The sequence below is a fragment of the Mytilus edulis genome, chromosome 11 (genome assembly GCF_963676685.1).
Source record: "Mytilus edulis chromosome 11, xbMytEdul2.2, whole genome shotgun sequence".
Classification (NCBI taxonomy): Eukaryota; Metazoa; Mollusca; class Bivalvia; order Mytilida; family Mytilidae; genus Mytilus; species Mytilus edulis.
In genome coordinates this window covers 11240969-11262697 of record NC_092354.1, presented here as the reverse complement: position 1 = coordinate 11262697, position 21729 = coordinate 11240969, and the positions used below count along the sequence as shown (strand labels likewise).

Below are 21729 nucleotides of genomic sequence, written 5' to 3'. Positions count from 1 at the left end.
ACATAAAAAATTTGGTGCACACTGAATAACGCGCGAGGCGGGTTATTAACAGTGTGCACCACATTTTTTATGTTATTTCGAATAGACAGAAAAAATATTACAGTCATTTCTTATAATTTAATTCTAAATTCCATTTTAAACAGTAGAAAATGATGAAAAAACGTTGATGACGTCACAGTCACATGACTAAATTATGTCTATGGGCTCATAACAAAATAACGTCAGCCAACCAGAAGACGTGTTACATCCAAAATTAAATTATTATATAATAACATTATTTGTACAAATTTTTTGGCTCATTTTTACATTTTATAAATACAAATATCGTCTGATGCTTAGCCAAAATATTTGGAAATTTATATCTAGTTGAAAAACAAAATAACCAAACAAGATACTAGAGATCATCCTGAACACATGATCTGCGTCAGAAAGAAATTAACCTTTTGTAAATGAATATCAATACATCTGTCCAAAGTGTTGAAAGGGTTAACATATTTCTGGTTAAAAAATCTCTATGCCAATTTGTTACCAATTAGTGATATAAGAACCGTACAGCACAGACCAAAGTTTAATAAAATTGAGAATGGAAATGGGGAATGTGCCAAAGAGACAACAACCCGACCATAGAAAAAAAAAAAACAAAAAAAAAAACAACAACAGCAAAAGGTCACCAACAGGTCTTCAATGTAGCGAGAAATTCCTGCACCCGGAGGCGTCCTTCAACTGGCCCCTAAACAAATATATACTAGTTCAGTGATAATGAACGCCATACTAATTTCCAAATTGTACACAAGTAACTAAAATCAAAATAATACAAGACTAACAAAGGCTTTTGTCTATTATAATATGTTCCAAACTCAGTCAAAATCTTAAACATGTACACATAAAGGTCAATTCTACCCAACACAGCTCATATGTAAAATATTTAAAAAAAATCTTCAATCAAGCATACTCACTTCACTCCTGCTGGACTCAGAGAAATGTTGTTCGACATACATAGCTCCAGTAGCAAATCCAAACACAGTATTTGTCTTTACTACACATCTCTGTGTCAGGGGGTCTAACTCCTTCACACCACTCTCAACCTTGTCTAGAATTAATGCTGCTTTGGAAAACTTCAGTGGAAGAAATCCCATAAAATATTGGACAGCACTCCATACCATGTAATTAGCTAACAGTCTGAAAGCAAAAATGTGTAGAAGTTATCACTGTTTGAATATATTAACTCATGCCAACAGGGAATCTTGCATACCATGGAGCCTAATAAACTGAAACTTTTCCCTCAAACTTTGGTTTCCTTATTATAAATTGCCGCTCTTTAACATCTCCAAACAAGACAGGGACACATTTTTTAAATTCATTCTTTCACCAAAAAAAGATACATACAAACTATTCTTTTTTAAATTTGTTTTTTTTTCAAGCTGATAAGGAAGCCTAATTTGGTTTATAATTTTCACCCAGTTGATCAGTAGAAATCTTTTAGATATTATATCCTCTTATTACATTGGTTGCAATGAATTACATTGATTTCCCAGTTAAATAAAAACCGATAATTTCACATGTGAAATAAACGTGGTTATTTCATTCTCTGACGTCATACAACAATAGGTGTTGTCAAGACGTCGATAACGTCGGATCAAAACAAATTGTCAATGCGTAGGAAAAAGATATAGTTCCTTACATTTTCTACATTAATTTCATAAAAAAAGGCATTTGCCAATGTAATAAAAAGAATAACTAATCGCCGTATTTGAATATCAAAAATAAGACAACTTGTGACCGAACGCCACTATGGATTAAACTCGTGCTGCGCACTCGTTTAATCCATGCGTCGTTCTGTTACGCCTTGTCTTATTTTTTATATTCAAATACGGCGATTAGTTATACTATAATCATTATTTCCCTTATCTGCTGCATATTGGTATATAGGAAACATACAATACATTGGAAGTTAATCTTGGACATATTCATTATTTTTTCTTTTAGGAAATGTTTTTTAGACTTAAGCAACAGTTGCCAACATAAATTAATAGACATCACAATAAATCACTCAATACTGTGGATTCATTTATTTTTTCGCGGGTACCAATTTCAAGGATTGGGAAATTTGCGGATATCTAATTTTGTTGTTTTGGCAAAGTCTAATTCTTTGAACATTTAAATTTGTGGTTCCCCTGTACTATCGTAATCCACATAAATTGATATCAAACGAATATTAATAAATCAACAGTAGTTTTTAAAAATATAGACTAAACTTGCATTTTACCCCTATGTTCTATTTTTTGCCATGTGGTTGGCAGGCGAGATCATCAGACACATTTATAAAATAGATACATCAATTATGATTATTGTGACCAAGTTTGATTGGGCCGAACAGCTTCAGAGGAGTAGATTTTTGTTAAATTTATCAACGACAGAAGAGATGATGAGAAATGCTCACTTGGCCCTTCGATAAATACTACTAGATACATCAAACTAAATTTTTGTTTTTTTTTATGCCCCACCTACGATAGTAGAGGGGCATTATGTTTTCTGGTCTGTGCGTCCGTTCGTCCGTCTGTTCGTCCGTCTGTTCGTCCGTTCGTTCGTTCGTCCGTCTGTCCCGCTTCAGGTTAAAGTTTTTGGTCAAGGTAGTTTTTGATGAAGTTGAAGTCCAATCAACTTGAAACTTAGTATACATGTGCCCTATGATATGATCTTTCTAATTTTAATGCCAAATTAGAGTTTTGACCCCAATTTTACGGTTCATTGAACATAGAAAATGATAGTGCAAATTTCAGGTTAAAGTTTTTGGTCAAGGTAGTTTTTGATAAAGTAGAAGTCCAATCAACTTGAAACTTAGTATACATGTTCCCTTTGATAAGATCATTCTAATTTTAATGCCAAATTGGAGAATTTATTCTAATTTCACGGTCCACTAAACATAGAAAATGATAGTGGGAGTGGGGCATCCGTGTACTATGGACACATTCTTGTTTATATTTGTTTTTTGTGTTGTTTTTTTTGTTTTGTTTTTTTTGTTTTTTTTGTTTTTTTTGTTTTTTCTTAATCATCTTTTAATTTTTTTATTTATCAATCCTCTATACTTTTTTTTTGTATGTCCTTTTTAATCATGTTAATAAGATACAATTATAAAATCCCAACAAAATGTTATTTTCAAGTTCTATACATTTTCTGATAGATTGTATTATATTACATTCATATATATGAACTAACTGTTTGATAACTGTACTGTTGTATATTATATATGTTGGATAAAAAAAAAAAAAAAAAAAAAATATACTACTAGATAATACTGACTGTTTATTGGACAATGTTTTCTGCATTATTGGAGCTAGTTTGGTGAGGTAATCTGGAGTGTATACAATCACATCTGTATCTTCTGATAATTTATATCCTAGAAAGTTCTGTAAATATTCACTCAAGTCAATCTGAAATAAACCAATCAGAATTAAGTTCTGTAAATATTCACTCAAGTCAATCTGAAATAAACCAATCAGAATTAAGTTCTGTAAATATTCACTCAAGTCAATCTGAAATAAACCAATCAGAATAAAGTTCTGTAAATATTCACTCAAGTCAATCTGAAATAAACTAATCAGAATTAAGTTCTGTAAATATTCACTCAAATCAATCTGAAATAAACCAATCAGAATAAAGTTCTGTAAATATTCACTCAAGTCAATCTGAAATAAACCAATCAGAATTAAGTTCTGTATATATTCACTCAAATCAATCTGAAATAAACCAATCAGAATTAAGTTCTGTAAATATTTACTCAAGTCAATCTGAAATAAACCAATCAGAATAAAGTTCCATACCTGCCAACTTTCACGATTTAGGCGTGTACTACACGATTTTGACCTTTTGTCACCATTGCATGATCGTGATCGTGAAAAACCCTCTAAAACACGATTTTGTGAAATTCTACACGAAAAATATGATTGTTCCCGATTTGAACTGTGTCCAATGGAGTACAATTCTGTTCAGCCAATGAAATTCTATGTTTCTCCTGATCAAATTAATCAGCCAATCAAAAAAGTTTTCTCTCAAGAATATTCTAACATTCTAGATTTTGAACTTGTGTTGTATTCCTCTGTTTGTTGAAAATCGTAAACATGGCAAATAGTTTTTCATCTGCAAGGAGGTTCTTACACAGAATAAGAATAAAAGCATGACTGATTGACAAACTTCAATGATTCAGTATTACCATAAAGATAAAAAATAGTAGTTTATTCACTAATTTATTGATATTACACTTGCTGTAACAAATGTTAAAAATTTATGTATTCAATTAAATTACCAAATTATTTAAAGTACAATGTACTATTCCTTATTTTTTACATGGACAGACCAATCTCTTAAATGGGAAACTTCCCTTAGTCAAGAGGTCATTTTACTCTTGTAAAAAATAAAATAGAAAAATCATTAAATGTAGATTTTTTAACTTAAAAAACAATTATTAATATCCTTACACAATAAATTAATTCCTGGTCTTGCAGCCACATTCATCTTTTCTACTGATATATAATAACTAGAATCACGCAAATAAACTTATGAAAAAGGCATGTAAGCTCATCTTACAAACATGACACTTTTTCTAGACAACAAAATAGTCGTCGCAAAGTATTGTAACCTTTGAAATTGTTTTGGCGTGCTAAAACCCCCATGGGCACTTTCAAAAGTTGGCAGGTATGAAGTTCTGTAAATATTCACTCAAGTCAATCTGAAATAAACCAATCAGAATAAAGTTCTGAATAAAAACAGACCAAAGTCAATCTGAAATAGACCAATCAGATTAAGTTATGTATCTATAGGCCTAGGTCAGTCTGTAATGAACCAATCAGAATAAGTTATGCATTGACCTATAGTCAATCAAAATCCGAATTTTAGACCAAGATATATTCTGTGTATACTGAATTTTAAAAATAAAAGTTGTGAAATATACCAATCAGAATTAACTTAAATCAATCTGAAATTCACGGATACCAGTATAAAACCAACCATGCCAGGGATGTATAGCTTGTCAAGGTCGTTAAAATCTCCCAGCCTCATACCAGTATTTTCCTTTAAAATGTTTAAACAAGAGTGCACACGCTGAAATGTCTCGCCTTCTATACTAATTATTGATATTATGTTAATAGTCCTAAGTATAAAGCTTAGCTTTATTACAACTGTCACATAAACTTAACATTAACCAAGATAACTAAATAAAGACCAATGAACCTTGAAAATAAGGTCAAGGTCAGATGAACCATGCCAGGCAGACATGTACAGCTAACAATGCTTCTATACAACATATATAAAATATAGTTGACCCATTACTTATAGTTTAAGAAAAATAGACCAAACACAAAAACTTATCACTGTGCAATGAACCGTGAAAATGAGGTCACGGTCAAATAAAACCTGCGCGACTGACAAAAAGATCATAAAATGTTTCCATACACCAAATATAGTTGACCTATGGCATATAGTATTAGATAAAAAGACCAAAACTCAAAAACTTAACTTTGACCACTGAACCTAAAAATGAGGTCAAGGTCACATGACATCTGCCTGCTAGACATGTACACCTTACAATTATTCCATACAACAAATACAGTAGACCTATTGCATATAATATGAGAAAAACAGACCAAAACACAAAAATTTAACTATAACCACTGAACCATGAAAATGAGGTCAAAGTCAGATGACACCTGCCAGTTGGACATGTACACCTTACAGTCCTTCCATACACCGAATATACTAGCCCTATTGCTTATAATATAGTATCTGAGATATGGACTTGACCACCAAAACTTAACCTTGTTCACTGATCGATGAAATGAGGTCCAGGTCAAGTGAAAACTGTCTGACAGACATGATGCATGTGCAAGGTATGCACATATCAAATATAGTTATTCTATTACTTATAATAAGAGAGAATTCAACATTACAAAAAATTTGAATTTTTTTTTTCAAGTGGTCACTAAACCATGAAAATGACGTCAAGGACATTGGACATGTGACGGACGGAAACTTCGTAACATGAAACATCTATATACAAAGTATGAAGCATCCTGGTCTTCCAACTTTTAAAAAGTTAGCTAACACCGCTGCCGCCGCCGGATCACTAGCTTTCTGCAACTTTTGCTCGACAAAAATCATTATTTTGTAATCACTGATACAGAAATTCAAAGGAACAATAAATGAGTTTGATATGCATTAATACTGTTACATTAGATATTCAATCAAATGTTGTTTTAAAACAGAAATTTTTTAATTTACTTACCCAATTACCCATAATTCCCTGTAATTCTTTAAGTGTCATCTTGTGGTAAATTAAGTCTGGCTGCCTTAAAATTTCTTTTGGTACAAATATCTGAAATCATTAACATCTTTTTAATGAATTGCAATAACTAGCAAATATTAATTATGATAATAATTTTTAATGACATTTTGCCTTGGACAGAGCTGGTGATAGTTGTGTTTGGGCAAATATCCAGTGTAATCTTAATTGATAATTTTTGGAGCAAGTACACAATTTCAATCCTGGTATCTAAGATGATAGATAGAAGATGTGGTATGACATCCACTGGGTCGATTATTGGTACTGCTGTTGGAGTTTTTTTTATTCCCAGAAAGTATCATCAGCCCAGTTGTCAGCACTTCTGTTTTGAAAAGAGTTATCAGTGATATGGTCATAATTATAAATTAACTGTTTATAACAAAAATTGAAATACAAAGGTTTTTCTACCTCAGGAATAGATTACCTTAGCTGTATTGGGCAAAACTTTGTTCTTTGTTTGGCCTTTTTAATTCTTTTTGATTTGAGCATCACTGATGAGTCTTTTGCAGACGAAAGGTGCATATGGTGCAAATACATAATTTCAATCCTAGTATCTATGATGAGATTATTTATGCCCAGACGAGTTAAGATATTGTAAAGTCACTCAACAAATATTTTTCTACATTTGAATTCTTTTGTTATGTTTTATATATTTATAATTATCACTATCAATAGGTGTATGCCAAATATTGCAATGCAATCTTTCTAAACAAATATCGACATACTTCAGATAATTGTTTCTCAAAGTTATAAATTTCCTCCATCTTTTGTCTTGTTTCATTGTAATCGCCACCCAGATATTGCCCGAGTGTTGCACCAAAGTCGAGCATGGCGTTACGGAGATCTTTATAACTGGAGTAAGTTGTGTTATATTCCTCCTCTGTCTTTAATGTGAGATCAGGCTGAGTAAACTGAAAATGACTTACAGATTTTAATTAATTGATATGGTAAAAATCATTGTATAAATTTCCTAGAAATCCATTAAAAATACTGTGGATTCATTATTATTTGTTGGATACAAATTTCCAATTTTTGTGGGTTTTGTTTGTGCAGGCAAACAACAAATGCAAATATTCTAATGTTTTGTGAGCAAAGATTGACAAAACCATGAAATCAAATACCCTGAAAATTGATACCCATAAAAATAGATTAATCCACAGTAGATAAAAAGTGTTCAGAATATTAGAGTTAATTTCCTAAAGCTTGTAACTTGCTTTGGTTGTATAAATGTATGATCAATGATTGTTATAAAGATTAATATAGATTCTACCACTGCATCGAATGTGATACGATATTTATCCACTCGAGACAGTTAAATTTTCACATTTTAAACGCGAGGCTCGCCGAGCATTTTAAATATTTAAAATTTAACTGTCGAGAGTGGATAAATATCGTATTGCACGAGATTTGGTGGTGGAATCTCTTTCTCTAATGATTTTTAGACGATATGCAGACACTCTTATTCCTTCTTTTCGAACGACCTGCAAAAAGATGTGTTTTTTCTATGCGACGTCATAAGGCATGATCGCCTTTTTTCATGACGTCACAATAGGAGTTTCGGAGGGAAGCAAGAAAATTTGACGTCATAATCGAATTTTGACCAATGAACAACTGAGATCAAATGAACCACCACACGTTGAGGAAAAGGATAAATGGAGTAAGAATTAGAGAAATGTATGATCAATGATTGTTATTAAGATTAATGCAAATATATATTTCAAGATCACAATTATTTCTGCAAAATTTTGTATCACAATTTAAAATATTTGATTTCGTTATTAAAACTAGAGGCTCTCAAGAGCCTGTGTCGCTCACCTGTTACTGTATTTACTGATGTCTGCAATCTTGGTTGGTAGGCAGGGTCATTAGACACTTTTTTTAAAATAGATACCCTAGTAATGATTGTGGCCATAGTTTTAGAAAAGAAGATTTTTGTACAAGTTACAAAAATGACGAAAAGTTGTTCAATATTGACTATAACCATCTATATTCAAGATAATAACCAAAAACTGCAAAATTTCCTTAAAATGATAAATTCAGGGGCAGCATTTTTTAAACTAGATACCCCAAGGATGAATGTGGCCAAGTTTGGTTAAATTTGGCCCAGTAGTTTCAGAGGAGAAGATTTTTTTTAAAGTTTACGGACGACAGACGACCGACGACGGACGCCAAGTGATGAGAAAAGCTCACTTGACCTTTCAGGTCAGGTGAGCTAAAAATGATTGTTATACATACTTAGCCCAGTCAAACAATTTCAGCTAAATTATATATTTGTTGGTAAATATGATCCTATTGGAAGCATTGAAATGGTATACCATATTCGTCTATGTTTAGTATGCAGTTATATATTCCCCCCCAAAATAATGGAGAAAAAAAATCCCATGATGGGAACCTATTTATATTCCATATATTCAATATCCATAAAAAAAAAATATAGAAAATTGTTCTATCAAATCTTTTGTGTAATATTTTTTTGTTTAATCAAATAATTTTTAATGTCATAAACAATGAAATACCTATAACACTTACACTTAAAACATACTGTGAGCTATTTTTATCATCAATAGTAATGCCAACATCAAATAAAGGAGCAAAATTATAGATGTTGATTTTAGCTAACACATCTTCCAGCTTCCATTTACTTTCATCAAACCCTGTGTCGGTGACAGTCCAACCCCCAATCATTTTAATAAACTGTAAAATATTTAAAATATCATATATTTATTGGTTCAATGTAATAAAAACATCACACAATTGTAATTTTTTTTATATTTCACTTTATAAAAAGATTTTTTTTTATTAGTTTTGAAATTAAATATTGTTTTTCTTTGTTGTTTTCTGTTTGAGTGTAAAGCTAATGTCTCATAAACTTTAACCCTGTATCAGTGATCATCTAAAAGAGTATTTTCATAGTTAACTGATACATGTATATTAAAAATTACAAAATAGCTATGTGGCAGTGATAGTATAGGACATCAGAAAACATTTTGAATCTTGTGTATAAACTTCAATACAGAGTTTTTGAATTTAAAAAAATATATAATTGATTTTAAATAAACAAATAATATGTCTTTTTATGTCTGTGGTTTGGTAAAGAGCATGTAAATGTATTACCAAGTTGGAATTTCTATGCTGTAATGTACATGATGTAAAGAATAAAATCTCTTTTGTTTGATAAAATTTATATACAAGCAAAATCTGTCATAAAATCAATATTTTATCATACATATTCACTGGACAATCCAGGATTAGGATGTATTACCAAGTTGGAATTTCTATGCTTAAGTGAAAAAAAAAATTTTTGTTTTATAAAACGTATTATTAGTAAAATTTGTCATAAAACATAGATTTTATGATAAATATTCACTGAACATTATTTTCAGGACTTGCTAAATACCTGAGTGAGTGGTTCTGACCCCAATTCATTAATCTTTGATGTATCTAAACACATTTTATAATATGTCTTCATTTTCTGTACAGTTTCAGAGTGCTGCCCTTTAATGACTGTGGAATTGGATTGTAAGATCTGAAAAAGAGTATAATATTAATTATATATTAAATTGTTTTGCAAAATCTAAAGGTCCATGCAATTTCTATGTTCCTAGCTACCCCAAATTGAAGCTATAATATCACATTATTGGTTGAATCTTTATTGTTTAGGATGCTGTTATCCAATCACATTTCACACTGTGTTTAGAATATTACCCAGATTGCTTCAGATTCTGAAACTGAAATTCTACGGTATTTAAGGATGTACTTAGGTGAGGTTTTGGAATTTGTGTCAAATGTTCGGACTCCTTGGTGTTTTTCCATACAATAGAATATAAAATATTTTGCCCCATAACACCCATTTATTTTTTCACATAAGACTTAATAGCTCATGAAAGGTCATTTACCAAAATTTTAGAAAATTCTTGATTTTCTTTCTTTTGTTTTGACACCAAATTAGTACCAATGCAAATGTAAGGTAAAAGTCTGATTCAGCCTTTTCCCGCCATATTTCAAATCTCAAATATCTCGAAAATGAGGTCCATGACCTATCATTATTTTTAGCTTATCTTTATCCTTAATTGATGCTCTAGCAGCTTATAATATCAATTTTAATTTCTTAATTTCTTAATTTTTACCTAACCTCACGTAAGTACATCCTTAAAAAAATAGGTCACTGAAAACTTTTGAACTGGTTCTTCATTAGACAAAATTACCGTAATTTATTGGTCATTTCATTTATCATAAATTCAGAAATTATTTTAGGCCATCATTACTGTGCCTTTTGAATAATGGACAAAAATATGAGACTAATTTTTGTGATTTCAAAAAAATCTGCTTACTAACACTTGTCTGATTGCTAGTTTTAATTATAGCAATACTTCCTCAGTTAGTTGCATTTTAAAATGATAAATACCACACAATAATTTCTGAATTTACAGTATTCCAGGTATTCATACCCTTGGGAAAACCTATTAAGCTTGCCGTATGGGTTTTGCTTATTGTTGAAGGCATACTTTAGCGACCTATCATTGGAAACTTCTATGTCCTTTGACCTCTGATGGAGTGTTGTTGGATCATTGGCAAATCTACCATATCTTTTTATTTTCAGATTGAATGGTAGTGATGGTTTTACGCAAGAAAGCTGAACAGCTATACCAGACCTGCCAACTATCCCGATTTTCGCGGTATCATCCCGATTTACATCCCTCAACCCGAATCCCGATATCGGGATCGTAAAACAAGTCAAAAACCCGATTTTCACAAAATATACCTGAAAAAATTATTGGTTACCGATTTTGAAGTTTTTCTGATCAATTTTTAAAAATCTCTAATTTTACCTGGGGACATATTATGACAAGTTTATATTAACCCTGTGCTAATCAACGGTCACAACAGGTGTCATAATTTGTTGTTGCAAGTAATCGGATTACCTAATGGGTCATAACAATCCTCAAAATTAGTTAATATTTGTAAACAGAAATTCAGTCAGACGGCCTTTGATTTTTAATTAATTTATCATATAAGCACGAATTTGCAACGTTTACCGTAGTTCCATGACAAAACCATATTAACTAAAAGATGAGAACAGTGTAATGAACTCTTAAGAAAACATCGTTTATCTTGAAATCCATTTAATTTTTGAAATCAGACATGTGTCTGTTGATTTAAAATCGATGCCATTTTGTATACACTTCTACTGTATATAAGCCTCCGCCGGTAAGAGCACCTCTGAACACAAAGAAAGATAACTCAAATTTTATCCATTTTCTCATTAATACTGGCAGACTTAATAAAAATCTGAATTTATTTTTCTAACTTTAGGACATATAGGTTCATGTCTTTTGAGTCGTGGTCTAAAGACAAGCAGGTCTTTGGAGGGGGGAAAGGGGGGTCTTCATTTTTTATTGTCATTTTTCTCTTTTCTTAAATTGTCAATTTTAAAATAAGTACAAGAATCATGCAAATAAAAGAAATCAAGGCTTATAAGCTTATCATCAGTATACCAAAAGAAAAAAGAAGAGATATGAGACTATTTTAAGAGTAAAAAACAGTGCACGCAGAAATGCCGCAAAAACTGTAACCCTTAAAAATCTGGTCGCGCACTAAATCCCCCATGGGGATTTTCAAAAGTTGGCAGGTCTGCTATACATGATAAAGAAGTTGTAAAGACAAAAACAAAATATCTTTATAGTTTTTTGACTGACAAAGAGTTATCTCCCTTATCAGCCATTTTATACTTTATATTTACCTTTCTGATGTATACTTTATTTTGATCAGAAACCACAGAAAATATGTTGTATTTAGGTCGACTATCTGGAATGGTGACTGTATTCTCCCAATTACCACAGATAAACTGGTAGAAGTCTTGACAGGGGTCTGCAGACAGATTCATCTGAGCTGTGATGTAGGAGCTAGAATGTACACACTCAGGCTTAGTACAAATCTGCAAAAATAAGAAAATAAGTGTTTACATACATATGAGCTGTGATGAAGAAGCTAAAATGTACACACTCAGGCTTGGTACCAATCTACAAAAATACGAAAATAAGTGTTTCACATACATTTGAGCTGTGATGAAGAAGCTAAAATGTACACACTCAGGCTATTGCAAATCTACAAAAATAAGAAAGTTAGAGTATTTCACATTCTGTAAATCTACTATTTTTCATTAAAATGATGAATTAAGTAAGTATAAAAAAACCATAAGTGTAATAGGGCTTGTATAATATGCACTGGTACATTGTCCACATCCCCTTCTCCCAACAAAATCTTTTTGTTCCTGTTTGAAAATGTCTATTAAGACTCCAGTTATTTCAAATTGTGTGTGGTTGTTCATGGTATTTTCATAGAGAAATCTGTTTTCTATCTTCAAACTGCTTGCAAATACTTCTATAAGAACACTTAACAATTGTTAAAATTAGTCAAACACACATAAAAAAAACAATTTAGAAACTTGTGTATGTGTTTAAATTTGAAGTTTGAATAGCATGTGTAAAGAAAAACGTGAGTCAATATCCGTACCGAATAGATACCATTGCTATAATAATAAGACTTTTAAAGTAAAACAGTTCCATCCTTGTGTACAATAATGTTTATTTATATTGGAGAATAAAACCTTGGACTGTACAAGCCTTTATTTGCTTACTTAAATATTCAACAAAGTTCAAATTTTCTTTAGGCTTGCAAGCAGACTTTGGCAAAATCATAAAATCATATATATCCTGGAAATAAATAACTTTTTATCAATACCCATAAAAAATCGACTTAGCAGTGAAAACAAAGAAAAATGCTTCTGTGTGATAGATATTCTTAATTCTGAGAATTGCTGATTAGTTTTTTCTCTTGTTCTTTTCAACTGATTATTGTACTGTTGAACTTTTTTTAAAGTCATTGGGGTACCAGAACTAACCACCTGATCTGTAGAAAAAAGCATATTCTGTGTGAAACAAGGCTCCATGTTAAAGACCGTACTTCGACTTATCATGCTTATAATGGTTTACTTTTACAAATTGTGACTTGGATGGAGAGTTGTCTCATTGGGACTCATACCACACCTTCTTATATCTATATGATCATGAGAAATACTTTGTTTAAAGGGAGATAATTCTTACATCTGTGTCATCTTTAGTCACATGTTGATATATTACTATGCCAACCAAGAAGGCAATAACAAACACGGCAATGGCCAGCAGACATGCCAATCTGTTGTAGCGCTGAGACCATAATACATCTGGTTTACGTTTTACTGTATCTAAAAATAGAAATCATAAATTTGTGAAGTAATATTGTATGAGACACTGAAGCATAAATAAAAATGAACAAAAAAATACTAAAAACCATGAAATTAAAGCAAGGAATTATGTTAAATTCTGGAAAATTGAATAAAAATAACCCAACAAATTTGAATTATAGACAATGCGTGCATGACAAAAAAGTTAATTTTACTTTCACTTATATTTCAGCATGTTTAATATGAACTAACTAACCCTCATTAATTAGCCATACACAAATGGGTAAACCTATTCAGTTTTTATTAAAAATAGTTAGTTTTCATCTTACATTAATTTTTCTTATCAATTTTACAGAATCTATAATAATGGTTCTAGATGCAAATAATTCCTTGTTTTAACCTTTTTTCAAATTATTATTCTTTCTTCACCTTAAACATATCTTAAATATATGATATATGAGGGAGGCATCACATTTCAAATAACTACACAATATGCTCACTTCTACCCTCTAAACGTTCAACAGAATATTTTTTTAAAGTATTGAATGGAAAAGCTTCACTCATTTTTTGCAAAAAAAATCTATATTATTCAATTGTCAACTCTGTCAATGTCTGTTTATTCCACTTAACACTACTGCCGCCATTGTATTTAAACGACAAAAATACAACTGAGATGCAGAAATTAAAACAATATTTCCTTAAATCATAATCCCACCCTAGAGGCTCTCAAGAGACTTTGTCACTCACCTTGGTCTATGTGCATATCAAACACTGGTCACAGATAAATTCATGACAAAATTGTGTTTTGGTGATGGTGATGTGTTGGTAGATCTTACTTTACTGAACATTCTTGTTGCTACAATTATCTCTATCTATAATGAACTTGGCCCAGTAATTACAGTGGAAAATATTTGGTAAAAATTTACAAAAATTTATGAAAATTGTTAAAAATTGACTATAAAGGGAAATAACTCCTTAAGCGGTCAATTGACAATTTTTGTCATGTTGACTTATTTGTAGATCTTACTTTGCTGAACATTATTGCGATTTACAGTTTATCTTCATCTATAATAATATTCAAGATAATAACCAAAATCTGCAAAATTTCCTTAAAATTACTAATTCGGGGGCAGCAACCCAACAACGGGTGGTCCTATTTGTCAGAAAATTTCAGGGCAGATAGATCTTGACCTAATAAACAATTTTATTCACATCAGATTTGCTCTAAATGCTTTGGTTTCAGAGATATAAGCCAAAATCTACATTTTACCCCTATGTTCTATTTTTAGCCATGGCGGCCATCTTATTTGGTTGGTAGGGTCATCGAACACATTTTTTTAAACTAGATACCTCAATGATGATGGTGGCCAAGTTTGGTCAAATTTGGCCCAGAAGTTTCAGAGGAGAAGATTTTTGTAAAAGTTTACGGACAACGGACGCCGTAGGACGCTGAACGCCAAGTGATGAGAAAAGCTCACTTGACCTTTCAGGTCAGGTGAGCTAAAAAGTGTCACTATAATAAAGGTACAAAATGAAATTTATTGATTTTTAGCCATTCCGTAATTCTTTTGCACAGGGAGATGTCAAATGGTTTCTCTTAATAAAAAATTTCAATAAATGATCATTTTATTACATTAGATGATATAACTGTAGGTAAACAGCATCATTTTGCTATTTGGTGGCAAAAATTAAGTTTAAGCTATCATGACTAAAGCGAGCTAGCAAACAGATATTTGAGACTATCGTATCACTAATTAATGAGGTCAAAGCTTAAAGTACAATATATTGATATCTCCATTCTAATGAAACTGACAGAAAACAATGTCAAATCATACATTTAAAACCTGTCAAACACTTGCATATACATATACATTGTGTGAATTGATGCCATGAAAATTGATGATTATCCAATCAAAACGAATGTTACAAACAAAGCCAGTGATATTGTTTGCCTTAAATTACCGGAGAATAAAGGCATTTTCCCCTGGAAAAGAATACCAATTTGAAAATAAAATGGCTTAAAATTATTCCCAAAAAGACAACTTTTTTGCCAAACAGTGCAGTCTCAGAAGTAATTGTGCATGAATTCAAACTGAAAAACACCCATTTAAACATTTTTCATGGCTAAAATGACTACATGTGCAAATTTGAGGGTCTATTTATGTATCATCACTGACAATAAGGGATCTTATTTCAAAAGAAGATTTACCTCTTGAAAGGTATTCTGCAAATTGATGTTCCTGTCAAATTCATGGTTTATTATATATTTCCCAATTTGATAAAAATGAACCACATATTTTCCCAATAAAAAAGGGTAGAGATAGTTTTGAAAAAAGCCAACAATATTTCTGCCCATCTGCTTACCACCTTCCGCTGATCCTTCACTAGATGACACACTTTCATCAAGGGACCTATATTTGTAGCCCTCAGAAATTGTACGATTACGTAGCTTCTCCTCTACATTGCTTTTGGCGAGTTCGTCTTCATTAACTAAATAGGTTGCCTCCCCTTTTCCATTACTGGTCATGTTAATTTTCTATCTGTCACGTCATTCCCATTGCTACCAAACAATAAAAATATTCAATTCAACACTATAAATGATTAACTGTTACAGCATGCTGTTTGCCTAATGTCCAACTGGCCACCCTTAACAAATTCTTTGTTTGATATTGCCTTGTAGGGTTGGGAAGGTAAGGATTTTATTTCTTATTTTTTCATCAGGTCAGCTGCTTTTTATGTTAGAAAGGCGAAATCAGACAATTCTAATTTTATTTTTGTAGCTGATTCTCAAAAAGTTTAGGCCAAAATTACAATATGAGTCAGAGATAACATTTTGTTGCAGCAATGAAACAGTTAATTGAGGAAGACAGTCTTGCATAAAAGGCATGAAGTAACAGTTCTGAAACACTGTTTGTTTTTCCCAAATTTCACTATGCTGTTTATATCTTTTATTCATTTCTTAGTGGTTTTGTTGATAGAGTGGTTGTTAGCAATAATACCACATCCTTATTTTTAAATTCAATTAAAAGCCGTAAACAAACAAACATGTCTATATGTAAAGTATAGGAATGAAATTATCTATATTACATATGTTATGACTTGATAAAAATCTTTACAACAGGAATCAGACCTTTAGGCTAAACATCTACATGTAATAAAAAGTGAATATTTTCCGCATCTCTGATGTTGTTACCTGATTTTATTTTATACATGAAATTATTCTTTTATGAGATGTATTATTTTCTAAATTTAATGGAAATTTTTCTTTTTTGAACCTTGGAGTGCGGATCCACCATCACTACTAGTGTATTTAAATTAATCTATTTTTGTTTCTTTACTTGTAAAATTGTTCAAAGATTTCACTTTATGATACAAAAACTTCAAATACAATTTTTGAAGAGATGTTAATTATATCATTAATTTTTATAAGTGAACCTAGGCCCGTTTCAAATAATTTAGCCTAAAAACTCTGCCGCAGTTATAAAATCAGTATCCTTAAAGTTGTTATATATGTCTCTACGCACTTTTTCTTACTCTTAACAATTATCTTGTCATCCTGCATTGAATTGTGATATGTTTTAATAATTCTCTAATATAACATCCCCTCCAAATACTTTTACTTCAGAATACGAAAAATTTGAATTTCAAAATATTGAATATCATAAATGACTTGCATTGTTAAATAATTTAAGTTATATTACAAATTTTTTTTGACAATTATAGTGGCCGATCCAGAAATTTATATAAGGGGGGCCCACTGACTGCCTAAGATGGGTCCCTTCCGTCATCCTTCAGTGGTTCCCTATATAATCAACCAAATTTTTCCCACAAAATGCCTTTGAAAAACCCTCTAAATCTGCCTCTGAAATTAACATGTTGATCTTGTGTTGAATTATTATTTTAACACCCCCACCCCCTTCCAAATACTTTCACTTTAAAATACAACAATTAAAATTATTAAAATATTGAAAATTATAAATGACTTACATCATGTACAAATGAATGTAATGACGACAGCTGTTTATGACAAGGATATTACATTTTTTTAGTTCCTAGAATTACCTGATGATAAACATCTATACCTATATCCTATATGTAATTAATGACAAATATTTGTACAAGGACAACACCACAAATTTACCGATTTATTGTAAAATTAAACTTTAAAAGTAGAAGTTCCCCTTTTTAAATTTCTATTTCATTTATGATAAAATTAAAAAAACAACATTTGGCAGCATAAAAGGCAAATGGTTGAATAAGATTTGAATTTTTTTATATCTTTAATGAAAAAAAATCTATACAATTGCCAGACACACATTATTATATCAATTGGGTAAAGAAAACTTAAATGAAACATATTTGTACAAACACATCCACAAAAAAACAATAAATTTGGTAACATATAAAGCAGAAGTTAATAAATTATTTTTCCTTTTTCAAATTTTTTTTTTTTTGATATAATATAAAAAAAAACCTGAACATTTATTATAGATATAAGAAGATGTGGCATGAGTTGATTGATTGATTTTTATACCCCTCACTCTCCATCCAAGTCACAATTTGTAAAAGTAAACCATATAGGTCAAAGTACTTTCTTCAACACGGAGCCTTGGCTCACACCAAACTACAAGCAATAAAAGGCCTCAAAAATGACTGGCGTAAAACCATTAAAATAGTTCAAGTCATGCACACATTGCAACATACATGAAACTAAATATTTTTACAAGAACATCAGCCAAAACATTTGTATATTTGGTATCTTTTTAAGCAACAAGTCCCATTTTTCAATTTTAAGATTACCATAAAAAATCTTAAATCAACATAAAAAAGTAAGGAATTAAAATAAGAAGTCTGATTTGTTTTCATTACCTTTCAGATGTGATAAAATTAAGTTCCCGCTTTTCATTTCATGCTAAAATTTATGCTGTAAATAAATAATTCTCTACCTAAAGTTAAAGGTGTGAGTTATTTGGGGGATTTTTAAGTTTATTTTACGAAATAATTCATAATTATTCTATTTTGGTAAATTTAAAAAAATTGTCAGCTTTTTTTCCTTTTTCAGAAATCACAAATGAATAAGAATTTGGGCAAATTTGGTTCTTATTCTGACCTTCATCCAACCTCTAAATTCATATATCATGATCAAATGTATTACATTTTGTATTGACTTAATCATGGGTTCTGTATTATGTTATCTATAGTGATTGCCCATATTTAGGAATTATTTTTAAAATGTCAGACATGTACATGTATTTACAATTACGATCCCATCCAAAATAGGCCAATTATAATATAGTTTTACAATGATACTGAAAAATAATTTTAAAATTTGTTATTCCAGGCTTTATAATATTACTGGCAAACATATGTTCAACATGTTCAAAGGTTACAAATTAATTTATAACAACAGATCAAACAATATTCGTGGGATACCAGTGAACCCTGAATTCAAATGTTCAACAATAAAATTAATGGTATCAATTTTCTTGCACCAGATGTGCATTTCGACAATACATGTCTCTTCAGTGATGCTCGTGGCCAAAATATTTGAAATCCAAAGCTTATATAAAAGATGAAGAGCTATAATCCAAAAGGTCCAACTACACTATATTGATATAGGCTTGTCAAATCATCAGATACCATGACGATGGTAAATCTTATCATGGGAATAACGTAAAGAGAATTTTTTTTTCTCGGTTTGATGCTAAGAAATACAATGTGGCAAAAAAAAAACACCTATGGTATCAAAAAGATGGAATATTGAAATGGTCAAGTCTTAAATACATAAGTTTCAAGTTAAATTGACCGTAACATGATGGTATATTAGGTAATGTTACACCCAATTTACAATAACCTTGACAAATCTCACTACTAGTCTTGTTTGTAGTCTGGTCGACTGTCTTCTCTACTACTTGGTTGTCTATTATTGTTCTTTGTATCCCAATGAGTTCTTTAGAAATTTATTTAGTAATGCTTCGAATACCAGATAATTAGTTGACTTGACCGCATAAACTTGTCAATGGGTTGATAAGTAATTATTATATTATAACCCGTCCGTCATTCGTCATTGTCGGTTTTTTTTAACAGACCGGTATTGCAGTATGTATGGTATCTTTCACGAAAAAAAAACTGTTGTCCTTCCGATTATGGTTTACTTATATATTTCAGTTAACAACCAGTTGCTATTTTTAGGGGAAGGTGATTTTTTTCTAAGGGAAATTAATTTTGACGTGCAAACATTACTTTTTACTTCTGTACACCTTTATTTTCTACATTGTGTTGGGTAAAATATATATTTTCATTCTGTTTGAGCGAGGTTATTTATTTTTAAGTCTTCACCAAGCCAGACTATTAATTTTCACAATTCTGCACCTCTCCTCGGAATATCAAGTGATCGTCCTCTAACATACAGAGTCAAAATAAAGGTGGTTACAGCAACTATAAGTAATCATACGGCCTACACCATTATTAGCAAACCAGATACCCTGTAGTCAGTCTGAAAGGATCCGACATGACAAAATGTGAAACAATTCAAACGGAAAAAATCAACTCCTTCTCGAAACAAACTTGCCTCAAGAGTTAAATGTGAACCATAAGCAAATAAGATTAGGCAACAAAGAGTAATCAAGTAATTGATGAGCTATATACACAAAAAAAAACTAATTTCCTGGTAATCGAAGCGTTACTAAATAAATTTCTAAAGAATTCATTGGGATACAAAGAACAATAATAGACAACCAAGTAGTAGAGAAGACAGTCGACCAGACTACAAACAAGACTAGTAGTGAGATTTGTCAAGGTTATTGTAAATTGGGTGTTAACCAAACTTAAATCTGACACAATAGGGGAACAAAGATCTCATTACATTTTACCCCCCTTTTCCTTTTTTGGGAGAAAATGGGGATTTTAATTCGTGGATAAAATTTGTAGTTGAATGTGGAAAAATAATATTTTCCTGGATATAGTGATTATGTAAAATGCAAATATCTACATGATCTACAAGTAAACCAATCAGAAATTTGTACTTCTTTGACATTTAAATTCATAGTTAACTTTTACCATCGAAATTGGTATCGTATCAATGAATCCACAGTACGCTTTAACGGTTATAAATGGAGTGAAGTAATGTGGCATCATTTCAGTGGTGAAACTAAATTTGGTATTTTCTACATATATATTTATAGCAATATAAAATAATAACTTCAAATGTCAAAATTAATATTAAAACTTATCTTCTTTCTCCTAAAAATTTTGTAGATATAAAAACATTCATAGTAATTCATTTGTGTAACAATAATTAAATGTTTTTCCTTATGACACGTCTAAAATTTTCTTAGTTCATCTTTAAACTTTTTATTAAACTTTCAAAAAGTTTCAAAACATTTCAAAAATTTAAAAACAACAACTTTACAAAAGCAACTTTATAAATCTTTAAGTAACACATTACCAAAATTGATTAAATCCCAAACATGGTGCACTCTCAACAAAAAGTTCACAATATATATTTTAACCTCATACAAAAGTTGAATGGTGTGTATTTAAATTTGTGGTCACTCAACCATGCAATATTTACCAAATAGGTAAATAGTCATACATGTGTAAATGTGTTTCTATTGCCATTTAGAGGTAAAATAAGGGTTATCAATTTCTGAACCATGAAATAATTCATTGATGCAAAAAAAATTAGTTTAACCTTGAGTAAATTGTTATTAAACAAGTATGTAATGTGACCAGTATATATGTATACAATTTATAAATATCACACTTAATTAAAATGAAGCTATTTTTGAAATTGAAAAATAAGTTTCCTCTGAAAATTAATTATTTATTCATTTCAAACATACGTGTTTCCCCTTTATTATATGCATCAGCAAATAGTACAGTAATTTAAATTTTCTAAAAAAGCATTTCGTTTCATTTTGTTGTGACTTTAAGAAAGTGTTGGTGAAAGGGTGGAAAGGAATTTTGGTGTTATTTTCACTCATTCACAAGTTCAGCGAATTGTGTTTTTTCTAAACTTTATATTCTTGATTTCAAATTTTGATTTTTATTTTTTTTTATTTTTGTGTTTTAACGCCACATGAAAGCACTGCTTTTGAGCTATTTAGTGGCGGCCAGATTTCATTGATGGATTAAGGCGGAGTGCCAAAGAAAACCATCTTTGATACGAAAT

General features: G+C 30.8%; 1 protein-coding gene across 6 annotated transcripts in view; it reads right to left on the bottom strand.

Moving 5' to 3' along the window:
- LOC139495128 (endothelin-converting enzyme homolog) overlaps positions 1 to 21729 on the bottom strand; it is a 52808-nt gene that overhangs the window by 19727 nt on the left and 11352 nt on the right. For 3 of the 6 annotated variants that reach the window (XM_071283282.1, XM_071283280.1, XM_071283281.1), the window contains exons 3-10: positions 13438 to 13577; positions 12075 to 12269; positions 9732 to 9860; positions 8864 to 9028; positions 7060 to 7245; positions 6278 to 6367; positions 3301 to 3431; positions 957 to 1179 (exon numbers count right to left, since the gene is read on the bottom strand). In XM_071283282.1, the coding sequence (XP_071139383.1) occupies positions 957 to 1179; positions 3301 to 3431; positions 6278 to 6367; positions 7060 to 7245; positions 8864 to 9028; positions 9732 to 9860; positions 12075 to 12269; positions 13438 to 13577 (1259 nt within the window). Of the gene's footprint in view, positions 1 to 956; positions 1180 to 3300; positions 3432 to 6277; positions 6368 to 7059; positions 7246 to 8863; positions 9029 to 9731; positions 9861 to 12074; positions 12270 to 13437; positions 13578 to 15920; positions 16117 to 21003; positions 21141 to 21729 lie in introns of those variants that run through there. The other 3 variants (XM_071283286.1, XM_071283285.1, XM_071283283.1) reach the window with 2 other exon arrangements.